The sequence below is a fragment of the Etheostoma cragini genome, chromosome 4 (assembly GCF_013103735.1).
Source record: "Etheostoma cragini isolate CJK2018 chromosome 4, CSU_Ecrag_1.0, whole genome shotgun sequence".
NCBI lineage: Eukaryota > Metazoa > Chordata > Actinopteri > Perciformes > Percidae > Etheostoma > Etheostoma cragini.
The window spans coordinates 30362330-30385712 of record NC_048410.1 but is presented as its reverse complement, the minus strand read 5'-3'; the positions used below and the strand labels follow the sequence as shown (position 1 = coordinate 30385712).

The 23383-nt window shown below is 42.4% G+C and overlaps 4 protein-coding genes across 8 annotated transcripts in view; 3 read left to right on the top strand and 1 right to left on the bottom strand.

Annotated features, from left to right (window-relative positions):
• The window catches only part of cand2 (cullin-associated and neddylation-dissociated 2 (putative)), a 19433-nt gene extending 12787 nt beyond the window's left edge, over window positions 1-6646 (bottom strand). The window contains exons 1-9 of the mRNA XM_034869595.1: window positions 6381-6646; window positions 5238-5381; window positions 4202-4356; window positions 3734-3857; window positions 3026-3083; window positions 2215-2413; window positions 1785-1890; window positions 1539-1681; window positions 256-566 (exon numbers count right to left, since the gene is read on the bottom strand). Of these exons, the coding sequence (XP_034725486.1) occupies window positions 256-566; window positions 1539-1681; window positions 1785-1890; window positions 2215-2413; window positions 3026-3083; window positions 3734-3857; window positions 4202-4356; window positions 5238-5381; window positions 6381-6448 (1308 nt within the window). The 5' untranslated portion in view covers window positions 6449-6646. The remainder of the gene's footprint in view (window positions 1-255; window positions 567-1538; window positions 1682-1784; window positions 1891-2214; window positions 2414-3025; window positions 3084-3733; window positions 3858-4201; window positions 4357-5237; window positions 5382-6380) is intronic.
• The window catches only part of sec13 (SEC13 homolog, nuclear pore and COPII coat complex component), a 19009-nt gene extending 8086 nt beyond the window's left edge, over window positions 1-10923 (top strand). Inside the window, exons 2-10 of one of the 2 annotated variants that reach the window (XM_034869602.1) lie at window positions 5294-5297; window positions 7266-7310; window positions 7893-8008; window positions 8178-8329; window positions 8623-8756; window positions 8940-9073; window positions 9182-9302; window positions 9685-9831; window positions 10003-10923. In XM_034869602.1, coding sequence (XP_034725493.1) covers window positions 5295-5297; window positions 7266-7310; window positions 7893-8008; window positions 8178-8329; window positions 8623-8756; window positions 8940-9073; window positions 9182-9302; window positions 9685-9831; window positions 10003-10113 — 963 coding nt within the window. In that variant the 5' untranslated portion in view covers window position 5294 and the 3' untranslated portion in view covers window positions 10114-10923. Of the gene's footprint in view, window positions 1-5293; window positions 5298-6841; window positions 7065-7265; window positions 7311-7892; window positions 8009-8177; window positions 8330-8622; window positions 8757-8939; window positions 9074-9181; window positions 9303-9684; window positions 9832-10002 lie in introns of those variants that run through there. The other variant, XM_034869601.1, reaches the window with a different exon arrangement.
• A 3227-nt stretch (window positions 10924-14150) lies between these two features.
• On the top strand, window positions 14151-19384 carry dnase1l4.2 (deoxyribonuclease 1 like 4, tandem duplicate 2). Of its 4 annotated transcripts, XM_034869600.1 has the most exons (10): window positions 14151-14384; window positions 15343-15458; window positions 15565-15659; window positions 16399-16485; window positions 17396-17508; window positions 17598-17710; window positions 18088-18242; window positions 18330-18426; window positions 18523-18619; window positions 19177-19384. In XM_034869600.1, the coding sequence occupies exons 2-10, from the start codon at window positions 15378-15380 to the stop codon at window positions 19263-19265; spliced, it is 927 nt and encodes a 308-aa protein (XP_034725491.1). In that variant the 5' UTR covers window positions 14151-14384; window positions 15343-15377; the 3' UTR covers window positions 19266-19384. The 4 variants fall into 4 exon arrangements, with proteins under 4 accessions (XP_034725491.1, XP_034725490.1, XP_034725488.1 ...); XM_034869599.1 differs by lacking the exon at window positions 14151-14384 and having other exon boundaries at window positions 15245-15458; window positions 15565-15653; XM_034869597.1 differs by lacking the exon at window positions 14151-14384 and having other exon boundaries at window positions 15245-15458; window positions 15565-15656; window positions 16396-16485.
• Window positions 19385-21509: 2125 nt separating this feature from the next.
• Window positions 21510-23383, top strand: part of si:dkey-222f2.1 (keratin, type II cytoskeletal 8) — a 9539-nt gene continuing 7665 nt past the window's right edge. The window contains exon 1 of the mRNA XM_034869596.1: window positions 21510-22116. Within this exon, the coding sequence (XP_034725487.1) occupies window positions 21805-22116 (312 nt within the window). The 5' untranslated portion in view covers window positions 21510-21804. The remainder of the gene's footprint in view (window positions 22117-23383) is intronic.

The following is a 23383-nucleotide window of genomic DNA, read 5'->3' as shown; positions in this document are numbered from 1 at the left end:
CACAGACACAGACACAGACACACACACACATCATCATCATCATCATCATCATGCATTTTCTATTTGAGTTTTTGTTAACTTTTTTATTACTTATTTACTGGAAATGTTTTTCTTAAGGATCATTAGGTTTTTGCAGCCTTTGAAGTTACAATTTAATTTTTTTAGCAGATTGTAAACTAAATCCACTGTAAAAGCTACTGGAACCCCATTGCATTCTGGGAGTGAATGTGTCCTGGTAGTAACATCCTTCTCCACCTGTGTCTCCAGCATGGCGACGACTGGCTCTTTCTCGCTGCTCAGCGCCGAGTCTGAGCCGGCCTTGCCGTTGCCGTGGTGACTGGATCCCACTCGTGTTTGTCTCAGCAGCGTTGAAAAGGCAGCGAAGACGTCCGCCCTCACGTTCTCCTCGCGCTCTTTGAACCGGGCCAGCAGAGCGGGGCAGATGGAGGAGTAGAAGGAGAGGAGGAGGTCGCGGCGCGTGAGGATCAACGCCTGCAGACACTTGATGGAGGAGCGCCGCACCTTCCAGCTCATATCGTCGTCGTCACTGTACTCATCGTCTGACTCTGAAGCCGTGGGAGGAGATGGTCGGTGTTTAACACTGGAAGTAGACAGCTTCAGCAAATGTGAAGTCATAAGAAGTAATTAGGATAACGGACACTAACTAAAAAATAAACCAATTCAATGAGAATCAGTCTCAACGTGGCGTCCCTGAACGGGATGCGTAAGACTGGACAAATACAGCGGTGGAATGTAAAACATTCATTTACTCAAGAACTTTACTTAAGTACATATTTAAGGTACCTGTACATTACTTGAGTATTTCCACTGTGTGATACTTTTTACTTGTACATCTCAGAGGTAAATATTGTACTTTTTACTCCACTAAATTTGTCTGGTAGCTTCAGGTACTTTTCAGATCACAAGACTGACAGCAGTTAGGACCATCAGCCTCATCTCTGCGTCTCCTTAAAGGTGCAGGGGGAAACACGCTTTAACTCATTTATAGTTATTAATTATATAGAAGTATTTATCAGAAGACTTTGGAAGTACAAATGTGAGGCACTTTACCTGAGTATTTCCATTTTTTGCCATTTTATACCTGCACTCCACAATATACTTTTACTCCATTACATTTGTGAAGTGTTCCTTTACTCTCCTCCTTCTTAAGCTAACTAAAGTCTTTAAAAAGCCTCTTGGATCAGCTGGAGACAGGGCTGACTTTAGAGACACGTGGTTCTCACAGGACAGCAACGCTACCAACATGTGATGATCTTCTAGAATCTGGTGCATGGCTGGAGATTAAACTAGCCGACCGCATATACAGGAGTTAACATGAACACCCTGAAATACACACAGCAGGAACCTCGAACACACACACTAATCACAGACACATCACATCTTTAAGTACATCTTACTGTTAATACTTACATACTTAGTACAACAAGTAGTACAACAAAGTAGTAACATTAGAACATGAGCACAAAACATATTGATGAACTAAAGAAGAAGACAACTGAAAGCAAAGACACACAAACCTTCATCCAGCACGTCCTCGACGTCCATGCTGTCGTCTTCCTGCTGATCCTCGTCATCATCGTTGTAGTTTGGGTCATAGGTCATGAACTTGAGACAAAGCTGTGTTACCGTGGCAACATGGGGGGACATCTCCTTTGGACACCTGTCAATCAATGGACACAACATAAAGGACAATTTGTGTGTGTGTGTGTGTGTGTGTGTGTGTGTGTGTGTGTGTGTGTGTGTGTGTGTGTGTGTGTGTGTACCTTCGTATGAAGGCTTCAAAGGCCTGGAAACAATACTCTCTCAGCTCGTCGTCCTCCACAGAGGTAAACTTCACCACCATCGGGATCAGCTTCTCTAAATGTTCACCTACAGAACACACACACACACGCGCACGCACACGCGCACACACACGAAAGAATAAAAGACAAACCAAATGAATGTGCAGTTCAGTAAATCTGCAGTGTCCTGGTCTTGTAAATAAACACTAAAGGTCCCATAGGTAGGATGGGGAACTCATTTTAATGTTAAAAAACCCCATAATGTGAAATTCTCCAACCATGGGACCTTTAAAACATCCAAACCACCACTCAACCAATCAACCAAGTCCCTGAGAGAGAACAGACGGTGAGGGACCTGGACTGCTCTATGTAGAGACAGGTAACCAGACATGAACACAGCTACAGAGCTCACCGACTCGATGGCCGCCCTGACGACTGATGGTTGCTAGGCACTGGATGTACGTCCTGGTCATAGAAGTGGGCGGGCCCTTGGCCAACTCCGTCAGCAGGTGTTCAGTCAGCTGGGAGAAGAGGGCGGGGCTACAGCAGGGCACCAGGTGGCCGAGAGCCAGGATGGAGCGCTTCCTGACCGCCATCCTGGGGCTCGTTAACTGACCGGCAGCACGGGAAGAGGGAGGGAACGAATGAACACACACACACACACACACACAGACAGGAGGAAAGATAGATGGATGGGTAACACAATCACATGTAAAATACATTCAAATTAAATATAGCACAATATGTGGCTGAAAAGAAAAGAATAAAAAACTGTGTATACTGTGCATGCGTTTTGCATTAAAATGTTCCTTCATGATTTATTCATCCATTCACAAACACACTGTATAGTCTATCACTCATAATCTACTGTATATTAGCTATCAATATAGTTTAATAAACATGTTAATATTACTCAACTAATAATCTTAAAACAGCAACAGAGATTACAAACAATATGTCATTTATAAATCCGATGTTTGTGAGTGTAATTCATGACTTAATTAATAAAAAATAAACTTTCACCATGAAGTGTTACAGTTAATCAATATTTAACAGTGACTTAGTTGGTTACCGTTTATTATTTCTGTATGTAAAAAATACAGACTTACAAACTGTAATTACTATTTTAACACTTTATAATTCCTGCTGCTGCGACTACTCGTCTGGGTCCTGTGTACCAGAAGAGATCCAACACGTCGATGTGTGTAGTGTCAGTGTGGTACCTGGGGGAGCAGGCTGGAGAGCAGGGAGCTGTGGAGACTGACCAGGGCACCGCTCAGCCTGCAGAGCCAAATATCAAAGTTTAATAAAATCAATAAAACCCAACAACAATCAACACTGACATCACCTCGGACTTCTTCTTCTCTCAATCTGAGCTCCTATCATCGTGACACGCTGTTGATCAGTGGCTGAATATCCGAGCAAACAACTAGTTTGTGTCATTTTAGAGATATCATTTTTTTTTTTTTGATCAGTCTATGTCAAAATTTGAATCAATGAATGTCTGTTTCCATCACAATGGAAATAGGATTGAAGGCCTTATTTCATGTGGGAGTTGGTGATTGCCGCAGGCTTCTCAGTATGTAACACCATGTGCAGGTGGTGACACATGCCTTTGGTGAGGGAGTTCTGGGTTTGATTCCCACTGCAACCAATGTGTCCCTGAGCCAGACACTTAACGCCTCGTTGTCCAGAGGTGTGCAACCTCTGACATGTGTAGCATTTGTAATTCACTTTGGATAAAAGCGTCAGCTAAATGACATGTAATGTAATTTGCCTGATGATGGTCTGGTACCTAAACGTTGCCAAAACAGAGAGTTAAGAGTTCCTTTGCAACATCTGACTTTTGGTCGTATGGCCCTGATAGCAGCTCTAACCGTACATCCATGGCTACGGTGCTTGATTTATGTTTGACCTTGTTCAGTTGTTACCTTCCCAACATGTCCGACAAGATGTCCAGGGCCTCCAACTGAACTGAGACGTCTTCTTGTTTCCCCATGGCACCAATCAGCTGGGAGGTAATCTTCTTACACACACTGACTGTCAGGCTCAAACCTGGCAACCCACACAAACACCAGAACCCAGGGGGGCATTTAAAACAAGACATAGATCTGGCAACCAACAAAAACTAAAAATGTCACAAAGGGAAAATCACACATACTTAAGGTTAGCTCTGACTGTTCTGTTCAGACATCTACTACACATGTTAGTCTTCTCCATGTGCTGCTCTAGAGTAACACACCTAAAACATCCATCCATACTTGTATTTCTTTAAAAGTTTAAGCCCAGCAGCATCTCTGATGTGAGATGGAAAGCTGGCATCAGAAGCAGGTCCCACCCCCCCCCCCATGTGTATAATAAGAGGAAGCTGACGCTGAGGAGAGTATTTCAGCCCTCACCTGCTGATGACAGCGGCAGCTCAGCAATCACGGTCTTCAGTCCCATGCTGGAAATGTCCCTCAGCTGCTCCTTGTCTGACACCATGTTAGAACACAGCGTGTCCACCATCGTCTCCACCTGAGGCTCCTTCACCTTGCTCACCAGCGGGGCCAGGCTAAAACATCAATCGTCCTCATCAGAACATTACAGCCATGTCGCAGAGTTCAGAATAAATACACCCCCAAATCATAAACTTATATCTCTAACTTCGTTTTGGTTGTATTTGGCACCATAACTTCGGGGGTCACGGAAGGCTTGTATCATGTGGACAAGCTGACAGTGTTGTGGTTCTTACAGAGAATTAGGCATTGCTACAGATTAAATAGGTACTGTATCTTAAATCGATGGTTTCTGTATCTGTAATTTTTATTTTTACTTTGCCAGAACAGAAAATATGATGTTTCCACAACTGAGATTGATAACGAATCGTTTTAAAGAGCCTCGATTGAGAATATTAATAATAATAATCATCCATTTACTGATTGGGTAGCATCAGGGACCACACCTGCAGCAAATAATGATTTTCTTGCCTCAGTAAAATAAGCTTAGAAGGGATCATTGTCTCCATTCATATGATGTAACAAGTTGATGGTAACGTTTGAGAGAGACAGTTAGGGAGGGACACGAGTCAGGACACTGTCCCCTGAGATGATAGATGACAGACATGCAGTATTACAGTATCATTATACACGTAATATAGATAGGGTTTCTTAGATCCATTGTTTTTCTGAACTAGTAACTTGGTTATTTTTGTATTGCTTCTAAACATTTTTTACCATCTCCAAACGATGAATATCCATAAGTTCTTTACATAATAACGTGAAATTTGCTTTGAAATATTCTGCATGAATGACAAATTCATTTCATGTGAAAACGCAGTGATCAAACCCCCCCTCACGCTGAATCGAAATCAACAAGTGAAAAAGGTCAGGATAAATGAATGACATTAGTGCCCCACCGGACACGGAGGCTGCTCGCAGCCCGACGGGTTCTTACCACTTCACCGCCAGGTTCTGCACCTCCCCGTTCTTGTCCTCCAGCAGTTTGAGCAGCATGGTCACCACCTTCCTCTCGCTGTCCTCGTCCAGCTTCATGCTGTCCTTCTGGAGCTCCAGCATCAGGTCGTTAGTGGCCATGAACCTGGTGTTTACCACAGCACACACACACACACACACACACACACACAGGTGGAGATACAGAACGGATTTAAAGTAATTACAAAGCCGCAAACACATCTAAACTACCTGGCTAAAAATAACTAAACTGCCTTTAAACACATTATAAACTCATTGAAACGCCTGATTTGATGTTGTTATGACATTAAGTTCCCAACCAAGAGCAGATAAGTAAAGAAAGACTCATCAATGGATGAAGGTGATCATTTGAGTGAAATCTGGATTATCAGGGTGTTGTTTCCAGGCATAGGTACTCCAGCAGTAGAACGTAACTAAGTACTGTACTTAAGTACCATTTAAAGGTACTTGGACCTTTCTTTAGCATCTCAATTTTACACTATTTTATACTTCTTCTCCTCTACAATTTAGAGGCAAATATTGTACTTTTGATTCCACTACATTTATCTGATTTCCACTTTTCAGATTTAATATGACATGATACTAAAAATAACTGACTAATCAACTCTGATGTATTATAATTAAGAATCTATTGGAAATTCTAAACTACCCAACAGAATATAAAGCTGCAAAGTTGCAACGTTAAAGTGATGAACACATTAATGCTTCAATAGTTCTAATATGAAAATATGACATATTCTTTCCTGCATAAAGACTTAGTAGACCTCCATTCACTGTTGGTTCTTTAAGTATATTCTAATGCTAAAACGTTTGTACTTTTAATGAAGTAAACGTTTGAATGCAGGACTTTACTTGTATTGGAGTATGTTTACACTGTAGTATTAGCCTACTCCTTGTACTTCAGTTAAAGTACTTCTTCCACCACTGCTTATCTCACCACACACGTTGACACACTTATAATAATAATAGTGTATATATTATATTAGTTCAGAGTAGACTTTCAGTGAGATTACATTTATCTCTCTTGAAAAAAGTAAAATGACAGACACATGAAAAGTGTCATCTCACTGTGGGACACGCGAGCTGTCCATTAACTCTGGCTTACCTAAAATCTTTGTCAGTGGATGTCATTTTCTCCAACAAGTTGGAGATGTGGTAAGAAACACTCGACATCTTGGTACTGGGACAGCTGTCAGCGGCGCTAGGAAAACGGTTAAAAGAGAAAACTGCTCGACAGATTTAACCCGACAACATGGCGAGTCTGGCGGGGACAGAGAGAGGTAACACCGGGGAGCGAGCCGGCGGAGAACTTGACACTCGGTGGGTTCAGATAAAAATAGATACGGAGGGGACAGTGTTTCGGGGTTATGGCGCCACCGTGTGGATACATGGAGTCCTGCAACCTAGTCAGAGCCCGTTAGAGAGCCAGAGAACAGAGTTACAGTTTCGTCTTCCCCTTAGCTAAACGATGATCCGTTTTCCGTTTTAGGAGTTTTTGGCAGTCTTTGTTTAACATTTAAAGTCTTAATTTACCATTTACAACACTTTGTTTATTCATTTCATTTTTATTTACAGCTAGCTATCTAATGCAAATTGACGGTTTGGTATGTGGAACCATTTGTTTGCCCGCTTGCCAGTTCCCGTCGGGTGAAACAGTTGTCGGACCCCGTGTGGGAAGCGGCTTCTGTGCTTGTTGCCACGTCGGAGTAGTTGTTGAACCTGGTTTATTAAATCAGAACCAAACCAGGAATACTTTTCTGCAGCGTTGTCAGCTTCAGCTTGAGTCATGGTGAGTGGAACTGCGTCTCGTTAACGCGGCAGGGGAAGCTGTTAGCCGGCTTTAGTGTTTAACGTTGACCGTTAGTTGCTGACGTGCCAAGGTAGCTAGCTCGATAGCAGACAGGCTAATGCTAGACAGCTAACCCTTAAAGCAATAACATCAATATTTCTGTGTCATATAAATGCTGATTTATCTGTTTGTGAATTACAGGTTTCCGTTATCAACACGGTGGACACCTCTCACGAGGACATGATCGTAAGTATTGCTTTTTCATTTAGCCTAACTAAGGCTAGCTGATAACTGAAGCTAACGCTAGCTAAAGAGACAGGGTGTATTCCTCATAGAAAACAGCAGGAACGTAGCTAAATGTGTACATGTTGCATGTTTGCATGTTGAAGTATTCATTTTTCCTGCTAGGAATGTTGGAAAGGAAAAGCATGAAAACAGAAAAGACTGAAGTACAGTAAAAGAATCTCAAATTTCTAATCTAGTACTTTTCTTGAGTAAATGTACTTAGTTACATTCCACCATTTTAATCCTCACCGTCATGACAACGTTGGGATTTCCAGCCACATGTTTTGGTCTGCTGGCTTTCGTTCAGGGAACGGTCTTACTCCATTTAAAGAGCCCATCAGAGGACTGCTGGTTGACACCAGGAACTATTCAACGGGTCTTCCTGTCAAAGCGCCGTCTGCCTCCATTAGCATGTTGCAGTCATAGATTCTTTTGTTGATATAACTTTTGAAACTGTCCCTCTTCTGAAAATATAAAATGACGAGAGATAAGAAGAAGAATGTTCTCACTTTAGGTCTTGATGTCTTGTTGTGTCTGTCTCAGCACGATGCCCAGATGGACTACTACGGTACCCGACTCGCTACCTGCTCCTCTGATCGCACCGTAAAGATCTTCGATGTCAAAAATGGAGGGCAGATCTTAGTAGCAGACCTCCGAGGGTAAGAGACCGTGGGTCCATTTGTTCTTTAATCTTTAAAAAGACTGATACCCCATGTGAGCTTGTCCTTCTATTATTGACTAATTTGTATTATACAGTACATCATTAGTTAAATACACTTAGAGTTCACCATGCATCTGAACTAAACCCGGGTCTCTGTATTTGTGTAGCCACGAGGGTCCCGTGTGGCAGATAGCGTGGGCTCACCCGATGTTCGGCAACATTCTGGCTTCCTGTTCCTACGACCGTAAAGTCATCATCTGGAAGGAGGAGAACGGAGCCTGGGACAAGATGTATGAATACTGTGGACACGAGTCATCAGGTCGGTAGCTCTGCTGTGCGTCCAGGGGAAAAAACATTGTAGAAGTTGCTGTGTATGTAACTTAGATTTGTCAGTGTGTGTTGGGTGTCTGTCTCCTCCAGTAAAATCTGTGAATGATCCATGTCTTGGAGTCTCTAGTTTTTTTTATATATTCAATTTTAGCCTTTTGATTGTTCATTCCTCTCCCTCCAACCAGTAAAATCCATTTCAGACTGCCGTGTTCTGGTCACAGAGTGCGTTGGTGTTCCTTGAGACTTTGGTCGTGTTGTACATCTACCTCTGTGTCTCCGCAGTGAACTCTGTCTGCTGGGGTCCCTATGACTTTGGTCTGATCCTGGCCTGCGGCAGCTCAGACGGGGCCATTTCCCTTCTCACATTTACTGGGGATCAGCAGTGGGACGTCAAGAAGATCAGCAACGCACACACTGTGAGTTTGAGACACTATTACTGCAGAACTAATATTTCTGTTACCAGATGACATGCTGCCTAGAATGTTTTAGGTGTCTACCTAACTCTGCTCATCATGCTGTTCTTTACTCAGCCATGCTGGTGTTCTTGTGTGGAGTTTCAGATGTGTCTCTTTATTAAATCCCTAGTTCTTCTCCTGCAGATTGGCTGTAACGCGGTGAGTTGGGCTCCTGCTGTAGTTCCCGGCAGCCTGATTGATCAGCCGTCGGGTCAGAAACCAAACTACGTCAAACGCTTTGTCTCGGGAGGCTGCGACAACCTGGTCAAACTCTGGAAGTACGTCATGGTTCAATACGCTTCCTATCTATTTCTATTCTTCTATGGTTTATGTCTGACGGTTTATGTCTTACGTAACTGTCACTGATCGTCTCTTCTTGCCTCCAGAGAGGAGGACGGTCAGTGGAAGGAGGACCAGAAGCTGGAGGCTCACAGTGATTGGGTGAGAGACGTCGGCTGGGCTCCTTCTATTGGCCTTCCCACCAGCACCATCGCCAGCTGCTCCCAGGTGAGAATTATTGGGATTAAAGGCGTTATATGTGTCCAACACGTCTAAACAATCAAAGTATGAATTATTATCAGCAGGTTATTTAGAAAAACTAAATGAAGAATTGATTTTTGTGCCAGATGTTCAACTTGGTGTTCTTTTTTTAATCTTTACCACAAGGTGGAGCCAGTGTAGTAATCTCTCAAATTGTGCATGATTAAAGGTGAAGCTGAAAATCCAACCCCCAGAACATCTCGGAGGGCTGCGTTAAACCTCTTTGGCCATTGTAGTTATTATGAAATAAACGTGTACATGCAGCTGATGAACCGAACCAAACACTATCTGCTTGGTCCCATACCGCCAGAGTTGGGGATAATCTGGTTTCCTTTGCACCTTCTTTCAGGACGGACGCGTGTTCATCTGGACGTGTGACGACCCAGCAGGCAACACCTGGACGGCCAAACTGCTCCATAAATTCAGTGATGTTGTTTGGCACGTCAGCTGGTCTATCACTGGGAACATCCTGGCTGTTTCAGGAGGAGACAACAAGGTACGCAGGGTAATACAGGCACGTGTACTGGACCTGTGCCTCGTGTTTGTTTTCCCCCTAATGTAAATGGGATTCTGGATTAGGAGGATTGTTTTCCTCCGTATACCTGATTATTTTTTCCTGATGTATTTCTCAAAATGGATGCATCAAATATCCGTGTGCTTGTTACAGGTGACGCTGTGGAAGGAGTCGATGGACGGACAATGGGCGTGTATCAGTGATGTCAGCAAGGGCCAGGGCGCCGTCTCCTCCATCACAGACACACAGCAGAATGAGCAGTGACACACACACACACACACACACACTGACCCCTGGCTCTGAAAGGATGACCCCACTCTTCAAAGATGAATTAAGCGTTAATACACACGCCGGACAGTGATTGAGCAATTTTGATTGGGCTTGAGCTCGGCTACTGATGATGACGTTAGGAGTTAAAGGAGTTCAGCTGCAGTGTGTCCGGGATAAATGATCCAAATTTGATCAGAGGTGAAGAAAACCTTTCCAGTTGAATGATTGAGAATCTCTGAAAATGCAAACATGACTGATCATTATTTTTATCAGATGCACTCCATCGAGTTTCTACATGTGTGTTAATGTTGGTCCAAACACAAGTTAGTACACCTGACACTGGCCCTCCATCCTGTCCCATGATGCTTTGCTCCTAAAACATTCCACCTTCACCAGCAGATGAGCAGAGTCCTGCTAACCGAGCTTTGTATCGAGCCCAAAGCCCTGACGTGCTACTAGAAAGCTGTTCTCCTCATTCTATGTCATGTTGTGTCCCTGCTCGGCGGTAAACTAGTCCCTGTGTTCTCACAGTGAGACAAAGACGTCCCCAACTTCAGCTGGTAAATTTACATAAAATAAGTAAATGATTTATTTGGTAATCTATTGATGAGTACGAGGCTGCTTGGCAGTTCAGTAAACAGCCATTACATTTCTATGGCAACCTGAATAAATCAATACGTTGCCAAGACAACTAAGAATGAGGCAAAGTTTAGATGAGTTTTTGTTTTTCTTCTAATTGTGAGAACAGAAAACCATGGATGTGTTTATCATATTTGTGTAATTAAATAACTATAATGTTAAAATGGTGTTGTGTTGCTGTGGTTATTTAAAAGCAGTTTGAAGATTGATTTGTTAATCATGGAGTTATCTGGGGTTACAGTGTGCTCTTATTTTGAAATAAAGGCCAATTGATTGGGTGTTAAGTAGTATTGATTATGTTAAATTTTAGGGCTGACCCTTCTTAGTCTGCTAGTGGTCCGGTAAACACAAAGATTAAAGATGTGCTTTCACGTTATTCTTTGTGAAGAAACTGTCAGACGGTACGAGGGTTGATGCCTGCAGCTGTTTGCTGAGGAGTTCTCGTTCTTTGGGTTGTGCCTTAAAAGGAAGACTGGGGGGGGGGGGCTACGTGCGAGTCTGGGGACAGTCTGAGAAAGACTTGATTGTCATTTGTATTTGCAGTACTATACGCTTAACTACAGTATTTTAAGAGAACTGTTGTGCACAAGTACGCGTATTAAGAGGAAAATGAGAAGAGACGTAGCCTAGCCTAAAATAAAACCAAACAATAAGTTGAACAGAAGTTGCATATCTGTTCCTGAAAAGGTTTTGTTTCTAGATATAATTATGTCCACATCATTTATTAAACTTCTTTTCCACTGGATATTTCCGGCATAATAAGACGCAAATGTATTCATTAATAATAAAGACAATGACATGTGGCCTGATGATTCCAGGATCAGATCAAACCATCAGCTGGAGCCTTTCTGCTCTTGTTTCTGGTGGCTCAAATCTTCCCGCTCATAGGAATGCTTTTTGGCCGGATCATGGTGCCAAATGAGGATGCCATAGCAACCAGACCCAGTGGAATGCAGTGACTCTCTGGGGCGAAGAACCCACAGGGAGAAGTTAGTCTACTTCTACAGGTAATCACTGCGAGTGGAAACTGACTACGTAGAGGGAGCCAGTCCTTCACATGGGGGTCCTGCATGCATCAGCCTGTCGGGGGTCTAATTCACAAAAAGGACGGGCTCGCTCTGCAGTACTCTGCTCATTACACGACTACTCATACACAAGTTATCTGGCCACACAACGTTTGCACAGAATGTAAAAAAAAACTTCAGATGAGGCCACGCCCATTTAGGAGACAGGAAGTGTGTACCGTTTCATACGCCTCTAGTCTTCTAAAGCTATAGAGAATCTCTAGTTCTTAATAATAATAACAGTCTGTGGACTGCCGTGATTGACCAATCATAATTAAGTTTTTGCCCTGGCCTTGTAATAAGTGTCACTAACGTAAATCTCTTAATTTAAAAAAAATATTTAGAAAAATGTAATCTGCCCCTGGATCTGCATCAAAATGGGTGAAGTGTGTACAATTGTAAATTAAGAGTTACAGACACTTAAATTAGTATCTGTATAGTACTAGTGTCTGTCTCTTTAGCTGCTAAACGCTCCCCCCGGTCACCAGCTGCTCTCTAAACCATCACTAACAACGCTGGAAGGGCGCTGAAAGGGAACCTGAACAACAAAGTGGTTTTGAACCCAAACTATACCATGAGATGCTGGTTAGACCTCTGTAGAGCTGAGGGGGAAAGTGAGACTATTCGGATGTGGGTATTTACTGGAAACAGTAGCCTACTACTGCAGTTGTGCTACATACTGAGCTTCAAAACCAATTAGTACAAATAATCAATACAAAAATAATTCTTGTTTAATTTTGCTGAAGACTTCAGTCCTCCCAAATCGGTTCAACATCATGTTGAGGAGTACAGCCAGTTTGGATGGAATGTCTCCACGACACACACCGTGGAGGAGACGGACCCTCAGTCTCAGGGACCAGTCATTTGGTAGAAAGGAGTACTAAATAGTTTGATATGGTGAATGCCAAACACAATTCCTTGGTCCTCCTTGGCTGTGATCCACATGTGCATGCTACATTCCACTAGAGGTGTCCAAAGTGTAAATGAATAAAACATGTTTTGCTTGAACTTACTGTACCGTTTACTGATTGGTCAGAGCTGCTCATAGACGTCACGTGTCTCCGTGGAGGTCTACGGCGTCGCTTTGGTTCTTCTACGTCTATGGTCACGACTCCACATCCTGTTTCCTCTTTGTGTCCCTTGGTGGTAAATGAACCTCTAACAGGACGTTAGAAGAAGAAGAAGAAGAAGAACGTCCTGATGGCTCATCACAAATTACAGATGCATGCCAGATCTTACACATACAATATTATTATGTATTTACTCACAATGCTCATCAGCTTTATCTAAAATAAACCACTCACAAAACTGTATTTTTTGGGCTTATTTTGTCATTGAAAATGTCACACATACTGTATGTCAAACATATATTAAATGTATATATTGAAAAACATAATTTCATATAGTTATAAACGAGTAGAATGCTAAATCTGGATCAGTTACCTCAACATGTTTCAGCCCTGTGTGGTTTATAGAGAGGCGACCCCGTGGAAGTCACTGCTAGTGAAAGCCACTGGTTATATCTTTAATAATCCATTATATTTCATATATTTCATAGGCTTGAAAACAAAAACAAAGTAAAAACTAGAATATGAAATGCTGTAGAGTAGAAGTCTGAAGAAGCAGAAGGTAAAAATAACCAAGTAGCATAAAGTTGAAACTGTTCCTCTGAACAGTTTGAGTACCCCCCCCCCCCCCCCCCCCCCCCCCCCTCCTTGGCTTTGTTTGGCAGATGTGTGGCAGAGGAACTTCCTGTGTGTCAGAGTTCATTCTTCCTGTTTCCTCTTCTCTAACCATCTCATCATGTCTCAACCACACAACACAGACTAAATGATATTTCTTATTAGATATCATTCCCCATTCCCTCTGTTACACCGGGAAAGCTGTCCTACCCGGGACAAGTGAATTCATATTTTGCCATTTATAGATTTTCTTAAATGTTCTCTCTGGAGAGAATGTGCTGTCCCAGTCTGTCCTCTTCCATGTCTCCAGGCATGGCTCAGGGCTCAACACTCCTCCCACACACAGCTTTTGTTTTTCTTTTCTTCTCTCGAGGTGTGTCTGAACCACCTGTATCTGAGACCGGGGGGGGCTCACGGCCTGAGGGCAGACCGCGCCCACCCAAAATACATCAAATTGTGCATGCAGGAATAAACGAGGAAGTAAGTACTGCTGACGGATACTTATTTTATTAAGATGAATATGGGCCGTGAACCCATCGCAGAAGACTGAATAATAAATACATTCAATTTAGAGGTGACGTGGGATGTTTTAAGATTAAAGGGTTAATATAGTAGTTACATCCTTTGGCGTCTCCCGTGTTTCGCTTAACGTCTCTGGTAGTCGTTTGCATACTGTGTGTGTGTGTGTGTGTGTGTGTGTGTGTGTGTGTGTGTGTGTGTGTGTGTGTGTGTGTGTGGGTGTGTGTGTGGGTGTGTGTGTGCGCGCGAGCGTGTGCGTGCGCGTTGTGGCCAACACAGAGCCACTTCCTGTCTTATCTGTTGTGCACAGTGCAGTCTGTTTGGAGGTTCAGGAACAGCTTTGCGTATTTCATTCTAACGGGTGAGTTATTCTTATGTTTGTTAATAATTATTATGGACTAAAACCTTCTGTTGTAAAGCTCTGGAACTCCTGCTCTTACTAAAACCTGAACTCTAAAGTCTGTCTAACTTCATCTAAAACTAAAGGACTGTCTGAGGACTGTGGCACCCTGTTTACAGTCACTGATGACATCACAGCAACATTAACGGGATGCAAACATATGTTTATTATTTCTAAAGTGTAACATTAATGATTGTGTAATATATGAAGCATTTCGACTGTGGGAGTCCTGATGGTTGACAAAGTTTTTGCGTGTTTTTTTGTGTATATTTTATGCGTACCACTGCAGGCCTACATGTACTTTACACTCCTACATATCAGAGGGAAATACTGGTCTGTTACTGCTACTACTGCAGTTAGGCTACTAGACATCTCAAAACATTTTGTACAAAACATATGTCAACATCTCATACAATACAACTCATTATTATAGATAAAACATAGTTATAATAATTTCCCCCAAAGTTCAACTGTCTGCAATATTATAGTGCTGCTTATGTTATAATAAAACAATCCTATAATGTAAACCTCTGACATGAGCCGCCCCAAATGAATACACTTACTCTGTTGTTGGTCGACTCGTTCAGGGTAATAGTCCTGGAGGACATGGGCATCACATGTAGCAGACCCGCCACACCCCCGCTGCAGACAGGCATGTTGATTTCCTTCGCGTTAGTCCCCCCTGTAGTTACTCCCAGAAGCCATTGTTTTAGCCGTGATGTAACAGTAGGAAACCTCGATGTAAATGTTGATCTTCAGAGAGTTCTTGGACCCAGAGAGCAGATCTGGACCCCAAAGAATGTTTCCCTCCACGCTGTTTTCCCCCTGCTGCTGTTTATGCTCCAGAGCTTCTTTCTCGGTTTCACACTTTTCATTCACCGCAATTTCTGTTCCACATTTTCTGTCCCTACTTATTTAGTTCATTCGTCCTCTAAGACCTCATCTGAAGTCAAAATGAAGATCGCAGCCTTCAACGCCAAAAACCTGGGAATAAAAAAGGTCACAGACAAGACGGTCGTTACACACCTTACCAATGTAAGTCCTTCATTCTGATTCCATCCAGAGCATATGGACGATAATACCAACACAGAGTGCAGTGTGTTGTGTTTCAACATGCTGACTGTGGCTGTGTTTCCTGTAGATCGTGTCTCGGTACAGTGTGGCGGTGATACTGGAGGTGATGGATAAGAGCGGGAAAGCCATGGAGAAGTTACTGAAAGAACTCAACAACAACCCGTGAGTTATATTTCTTACATGTAACACACTTCAACTGGGAGAGACTTCATTTACAAGTGAAATACATTAAAGCTTTAGTGTGTAACGTTGTATCAATGGACGTCTGTTAGATTCAAGCCTTCGTCACATCTGTATTTCTCAGTAAGCTGTGTTCAGGAGATCGTGTCGTCTTTCGCACCCAGAAACTCTACGTAGTGGAGATAAAGACCTCTTCTGAATAGTCCGTCATGTGCTCTTCATCCTCACTGTACTCCTTGGCTACTAGCTACTGGGGAGGGGAGGGGGTGGTGTGCTGTCACGGAAGGCTTGCATCATGTGGATGTGCTGACAGTGTCGTTGTCATTACGTAGAATTCCTCATGGGGGAGACAGAACCTAATCACTACAGCTTTATAAACATGGTGCATGATAGGTTGATGTGTTGCTGACAGCAGCATGAAGTAGAACACATTTAAGTTAGAATGCAGATTATAATACAGATTTTGGCAAAATCTGGTTGGTTCAAAGAGGAACTATGCCATTTTTTAATGTACCTTAACTGAACAGCCTCTGAGTCATTGGAATGGGTATAGGACTTTTTTTGAGTTGAATGGTGGTCGTGGGACACAAGGAAACATAGGAGCTGTAGGGGGGCTCTATAGAGAAACATGTGGGGGGGGGGGGGGGGGGCTCTATAGAGACACCTGTAGACGCTAACAAGTCTTGGAACTTACGTTTCAAGAGGTTTCTGTTTCCCCCAGCTCCAACAGGAACAGTCCATACTCCATGAAGGCCAGCAGCCAGCTGGGACGAGACACCTACAAGGAGCGCTTTGTTTGCTTCTACAGGTAAGACCGCTCAGGTGAACCAGCACTCTCCAATTAAAGCTTGTTGTGATGGAAACAAATGGGTTTACCAAGCAGCTTGTGGTACATGCAGCATGCAGCACCAGAAAGAGGTTCATGTAGCACCATAGACTGTAGCTGCGGTGACGGCACTCCTTGGTTAGTGGGCTGCGGTTTTTATGCTTTGAGTTTTTGGCCGTTGCCATCAATGTTTTTTGAACCCTTCTGAAGCAAGAGTTACGGGCAGGGAAGCACAGACATCCAGGTACAGCCGCCATTCATTTGCAGGTGGCAGTGCAACTTTTCCTTAAGTTACAAGCTAATGCTAGCGGTAGGTAGCCAGTTTAGTTGGCAGAAACCTGAAGAAGAGGTTCATAGGCAACCAAAATTTTCTAATTCACTTTGATGAAGTGAAAACACAGTGAGATTGTCAAAGTTTGAGATAAAAACACGGACAACACCCAAAAGCACGTTCGGCCATGGTTAGCATTGCTAAGATTCTGTCCTGATTGACAGGTCAGCGCGTAGCCACACCCCTGAATTAACACCTGCTTTATTGTCTATTTTAAAATAAATAGAACCATAATTTACTAAATAAACAGCCTGCTGTATTTAAGAAGACTTGAAACTAGCGGTTGAGACCATAAACACGTTATGAAAATGTTCACTGAGTTAATAAATCAAATGAGAATTAGGATTATTTCCCCATAGTCCTCTATAGAAACACCCTTCACCCTCGGAGCCAGTGGAGTCTCCCCCTGCTGGAAATGAGATAGAATGCAGCTTTATGGCACTTCAGCATTGGCTTCACTTTTTCAGACCTGGAAGCTTTATCCATTATTTTTACAGCCTGTGCAGCATGCATACAAACACACGTATGTCTTATGTGAATGTCTATGTGGGTGTGTCTCAGGGAGGCTGATGTGAAACTGGAAGCTTGTTACCAGTATGAAGATAATCAAGATGGAGATGTGGACGCCTTCGCCCGAGAACCCTTCGTCCTGCGCTTCAGTTGTCCTTCTACGGGTATGGGTTACATACTGTATGTTTCTATAAGTATGTACTTTTAGTCTAAATGGGTCTAAGTGTTAGTATACTGTACCGGTGTATTCCAGTGGTGACAGACCTGGTCCTGATCCCAGTCCACACCAAACCAGATGACTCGCTGAAGGAGCTGGACGAGCTGCATGATGTGGTCGATGATATCAGGAAGAAGTGGAAAACTGATGTAGGTTTGATTGTTTGACCCTGATAGAAAGTGCCAAACAAATGCAAATATGTTAGAAAGTTGCCTTCATAACTCTGAAATTTACTGCCTGACACTGAGGTCATCTTATTCCAACTGTTACTTCAACACTGAAGCTAGCAGATAGTGAGGAGATGTTTTTTACAGTGTGTTCAGGGGACAGGCAGCTAGCAGATAGTGAGGAGATGTTTTTTACAGTGTGTTCAGGGGACAGCAGCTAGCAGATAGTGAGGAGATGTTTTTTACAGTGTTATCAGGGGACAGGCAGCTAGCAGATTGGCATCTTTAGAACTGTATTGTCACATCTTTGGATGCCTACAGTATGATTAACATGAAGTTTTGGTTGTGTTCTTTTGCAGAACATTATGATTTTGGGGGACTTTAATGCAGATGGCCGTTATCTCTCTAAGAAGAAGAAGGATAAGATCCGTATCTCCTCGGCTCCCTATCATTGGTTGATAGGCGAGGATGTCGACACGACCTCTAGTAACTGTAATGACAACACTTACGACAGGTAATGAACATCTTAGTGCTACAGTACTATCTAAGCCAATTTTCCTGTTTAATATTTTAAATATCCTGATGCCCCTCCTGCCAACAGGATCGTGGTGTACGGCCAGACCATGCTGGACGCCATCGTCCCCCGCTCGGCCAAGGCCTTCAACTTCCAGACAGCGTTTAACCTGACGGATAAAGAAGTGAGGCTACTGTTTGTGTTCAACCAATGGACAGCTTACTGTTTTTAAAGGAGAACACTCCTATTGTCACTATTTAAACTGTCCCTGGTTTCCCAGGCTCTGAGTATCAGCGACCACTACCCAGTGGAGGTGGAGCTGAAGACCCGTCAGAAACAGAAAGCACCGGGACAAAGGAAGACGGCTCAGAAGAAAGGTATTTTGATTAATTGACATCAGTGACACATACTGTATCTACTGTATTTATGCTTCAGAGTGGAACTTAAAGATCAATTCAGTTTGACCAATCCCAATCGGATGCATGTATTTTCTGTTTCCTTCCGTTTTCTTTGTGTTGGAATTTGGAAACTTGGTGGATTTCTGAGGACTATGGTGACGTGGTCCTCAGACCAAGGTCTCTCTGCCAAGTTCAGCACCGCCCATTGTGATTCTGATTGGTTTAAAGAAATGTCATTTAACCAGAGCATGTTTTCCTCCCATCCCTGAATGCTATGTGGAGTAGCCAGACCCTCCTTCAGAGCACCTTGGAGGAGGGTCTGACAAAGCGAGACCACTCCTGTCCATACTGGCTGCTAAGCAATTTCAATTAAAGTGATGGAAAACAAAATCCAGAGTTCTTTTTGTGCCAGAAGAAGTTAATTATAGCTTCAGCAGAGTTCCAGTCCCACTGAGCTTTAAGGAATTGTTTCAACACTGACTGGATCAACCACACATTTCAGTTTTGTTCTGTTAATGTCTCTTGAACACTAACAGGAGCAGAGAAGAAGGAGACTACGAGACCAAAAACGAAGAGTGGGCCGTCCTCAGAAACACCCGCAAAGAGAAGACGTTCAAACAAATGACAAAGGAACACACTTTAGAGATCTTTCAGCCATCCCCGTCCTGTTCTTAGAATCTGTCTGGCTGACAAGGACAGGGCTCCACCACTATTAAGATGAATCTTTAGAACTTACATAAAAACCAAAAAGGTTGACAGATTACAGAAGATTACAAGGAATCTCACTGTATATTTTATTTCTTACTCTAACTTCATTATTTGTACACAAGACCAGCTTTTACATGGCTGTGATCTGGAATTTCTTGGTGAACTGCAAAAAGCTTGTTTTGTTTTACTGTTTAACTTTTCCTTATATGTAAAAGATTTTATGCAAATCTGATTTCTTCGCTCAGATGTTTGAGCTTGATGGAAACTTCCTCAACGACACAGAGAATTAACTTTATTATGAAATAGGAGACATCTTCTGTCCAGAATGTAAAATATATAAAATGGAATTATATATATACAGTCTATACATATTGAAATTCATAGATTTAGTTTTGTTAACGAGGGCGAAGTAGATTTAAGTGTAATCAATTTTAAAAAGGTAATTGTTGAACTATTTTCGGAAAAAATACAATTTTTATTTCTTATAAAAACCTGTCTTTACAACCTTACAAAATAATTCTGTGAGTCTTTTTGAAGACGTATACAAATGTGCTATAAAATGTACTGTATATGCCAAAAATTACTTAATTTGACAAAAATAAATAAATATCAGCTCAGAGTCTGTGGACTTGTGTTTCCTGAGCTTTCTACTGCATCTTCATCAGCAGACAGTTAGATCAGCTGATCAGTCTTTATGCTTTGACGCCGTACAGAGTGATATTCTGGATATTATGATGGAGGACGTGACAGCGGAGTCCCCCCCCCCCCCATCCTCTTACACTCATTCTGTCAAGGCTAGTGTTAAAGCGGCTAGAGTAGGTATTTGGATCACATGACTACCGGTAGTGATGATCCCACAGATAAGCCACTCTACGGAGCTTTAAGCTTCTTCCAGCTCTTACCTTTAGTTAAATGGTCTACACGGTTCCTTCTCATCACAGCAGAGGAAGTAAAAAGCTACTTTCCACTCTCTGCTCAGCTGCAGCAGCCAGTCAGAGAGCAGCATTCAGCAGCCAAAGAGACAGAGATCAGGAGTTGGAGGAGAGCAAAAAAAAAAGAGAATTCCGGAGAGGAGAACATTCAACAGGTGGACACAAATGTAGTTCTATAAATGCTGGATGTGGAAATGTTAAATTAAGTTAATGTTAATCAAGAACAGGTCACGGTTTGAAACGGTCGCAGTGTGGTTACGTTGAGAAACCAAAACTACAAAGTTCTGTTTAGACACTACTTCATTTCTGGTTACGCACATGACTCGGAACGAGATGTAGAGTAAAGTAAAAACAAAATAACTTTTATTTCATGTTGTCCTATATCAATGTTCTTTTTAAGTCCCCAAAATAACATGATTGATTGCACACAACGCTCAGTAAAGATCTCTACTTTCATTCATTTTGGGGCGTCTTCTTCAATTTAGCATTGTAAAACAAATTGAAGTGTTTTTGAAATAGTATTGAGTAAAAGTTGACATATTCCAGTCTGTGATTATCATCAACATCCATTCCTTTGATTTTAGTCTCAATAATTCCTAATTCTTATTTTTCTAACTCAAACTTTAGGTATAATATCCTATAAATGAGGTTTATTGACCATAAATTCCATAAATAACTGTAAAACTAAAGTTAATAAGTTAGTGTTACGTAGTGTTGAATACGTCAAAAAAGTGACAGAAATTGAGAGAAAAACTACAAAAGTGTTGATTTTCCATTTTGATGGTAAGACCACACAAGGGTTAAATAAATTCAGATTGTGGCATTAAACTGTGATGTAACACAGTAAGATGTTATCAGGACCCAAACAATGCTCCCATAAAACCACACACACCGATCGGTTGGCATGGTTACCCAGCCTGGGGCTGAAATCGGAGTAGCAGCAGACTTATCTTTCCCAAAAAGGAAGCCAGTGGAGTTTACTGTTGTTTTATGGATTAGATGTTTCCTTTGGGAAGGTAAAGACCTTTTTGTCGTTTTTTAGCATAAAACCATCCTCCATCCCTTGTTTGTGAAAAAGAACAGTGACTTATTGACATTCCCCCTCAGAAAGTCTGAAACTCTAGATATCTGACACCACATCCCTGTGGTGCTCCAGCTTCTCTCCTCCTCCATCAACTCCCTCCACCCGGGGGAGGTTTAAAAGGTTTAAAAGATCCCGAGACACCTGAGACGTCTCACTGTGGTCTGACATTATCACCTGCCTGCTTCACTTTCATTGTGTCTCGTTGACTCAGTTGTTCTCACCTCTGCCTGTTTTCTTGCATCTTCTTAATAACCTGCATTTTATTTTCAACGTCTTTTTTCTTCTCTCTCTTTTCCCCATCTCTTTCTTCTCTAGCTGTCTGTTTTCCATTCCGTCTGTCTCAGCCTCTCATCTGCTTCTCTTACCCCTCCATCTTTGTGTCTAACCACCTCTCACTCTCCCTTTCATTCCTGCCTCCTACCACCACCTCTGCCTCCACCATGAGTCTGAGTCGCACCAAGAGAATCAGCTCCAGCAACTCGGTCCGGAGCAGCAGCGGGTCCAGGAGGCTGAGCGTCTTCAGTCCGGGTCAGGGGGGTTTCAGTGGCATCTCCCTGAGCAGCAGCTCTCTGTACGCAGGGGCCAACGGGCCCCACCCCGGCCTCGGGTCCCCGCTGGCCGCCCTGTCGGTCAACAAGAGCCTGCTGGCCCCCCTGAACCTGGAGATCGACCCCAGCCTGTCCATGAGCCGGTCCCACGAGAAGGAGCAGATCAAGAGCCTCAACAACCGCTTCGCAACCTTCATAGACAAGGTAAAGCCCCCCCGAGGAGGAAGCCAGTTAACCAGGTACAGAAACTCTCTGCTGGGGACCAACATGAAGTACTGCCACTTTATCTGAGTACTTCTACTTCCTGACACTTTATATTGTACTCAAGAGTAAAATGTATTGGTTGATTATACAAATGTATGGTGCAATTTGTTTTATTATATAACTTTATTGATCTCTTGTTAAAATTCTACTACCAGCAGTATACAAAGTATTTAAAATCAGCTTCATCTTTACATGCTGCAACATTAAAGTGATGAACACATTAATGCACCAATGATTATAATCCAATGATTTAATATACATTCTGAAATGACTAGTACTTTTCTTTTGGTACTTTAAGCGTATATTTTGATGCTAAGAAAGTTGTACCTTCACTTAAATAAATTACTGAATGTGGGACTTTTACATGTAGTATTTCTACACTGTAGCATTAGAAATTAGTACTTCGTCCACCACTGCAGAAACATAAACAGCAACTATTTTTAATAACTGATGGTATATTTCAAGCCCAAACACTCTGATTGGAGCCTCTAAAACATGAGGATGTGCTGCTTTTCTGTACTGGTGTTGGTTGGACCAAAGAACAGATTTGAACATATCACCTTAGGTTTTAGGAATTTGTGATGGTAAGACGTTCCAATTTTCCACTATTTTTGCACATTTGATAGAATAATTAAGTAATCTGTTTCCACTCCAACGTATACATTGAATTAACTGGACTTAATTAGGCATCAAGGCAAGGTTGAATTCCTGAGCAATGAAAGGCGTCCGCGCTCAACCGCATGCAGTCAACCCCCCCCCCGCTGGTTTGACCAAACTTTAGAGAGATATAGCTATGTAGCTGATATAAGTGAGTTTTCTGTCTTTATGATTGTTGATTTTTATCCTCACCTGCCACTTGTGGAGACGGTGGCCAGCTAAAGTTACATAATCTCCGATTAATTGAATTTGATGTGTTTTCATGAAATGATTTCATAAGCCCCAACATGTTCACGTTTTCTTAAGATAAAATGAAACGTTCAAACAGCATCTGTATCCAACCTTGTTAATGTATGTGTACCACGGGCAGTCCCTTTCACATTGTCACATCATTTCACACATTATGATAAATACTATTATTAAATACTCAAGCTGACCTACATGAAGACCTGTAAAAGGTCCCAATAATACCACAATCTAACCTCATGTATAAGAGCCTGAATGGGTGAATAACTACAGTAGAAAGAGGAAAACCCTAGCTGTTAAAAGG

Coding starts and splice junctions, on each gene's coding strand:
- dnase1l4.2 (XM_034869597.1), top strand. CDS start 15,261: ATGCTCCAGAGCTTCTTTCTCGGTTTCACACTTTTCATTCACCGCAAT. Junction 18,243..18,329: donor AATGACAACACTTACGACAG/GTAATGAACATC, acceptor TCCTGCCAACAG/GATCGTGGTGTACGGCCAGA. Junction 18,620..19,176: donor GAAGACGGCTCAGAAGAAAG/GTATTTTGATTA, acceptor GAACACTAACAG/GAGCAGAGAAGAAGGAGACT.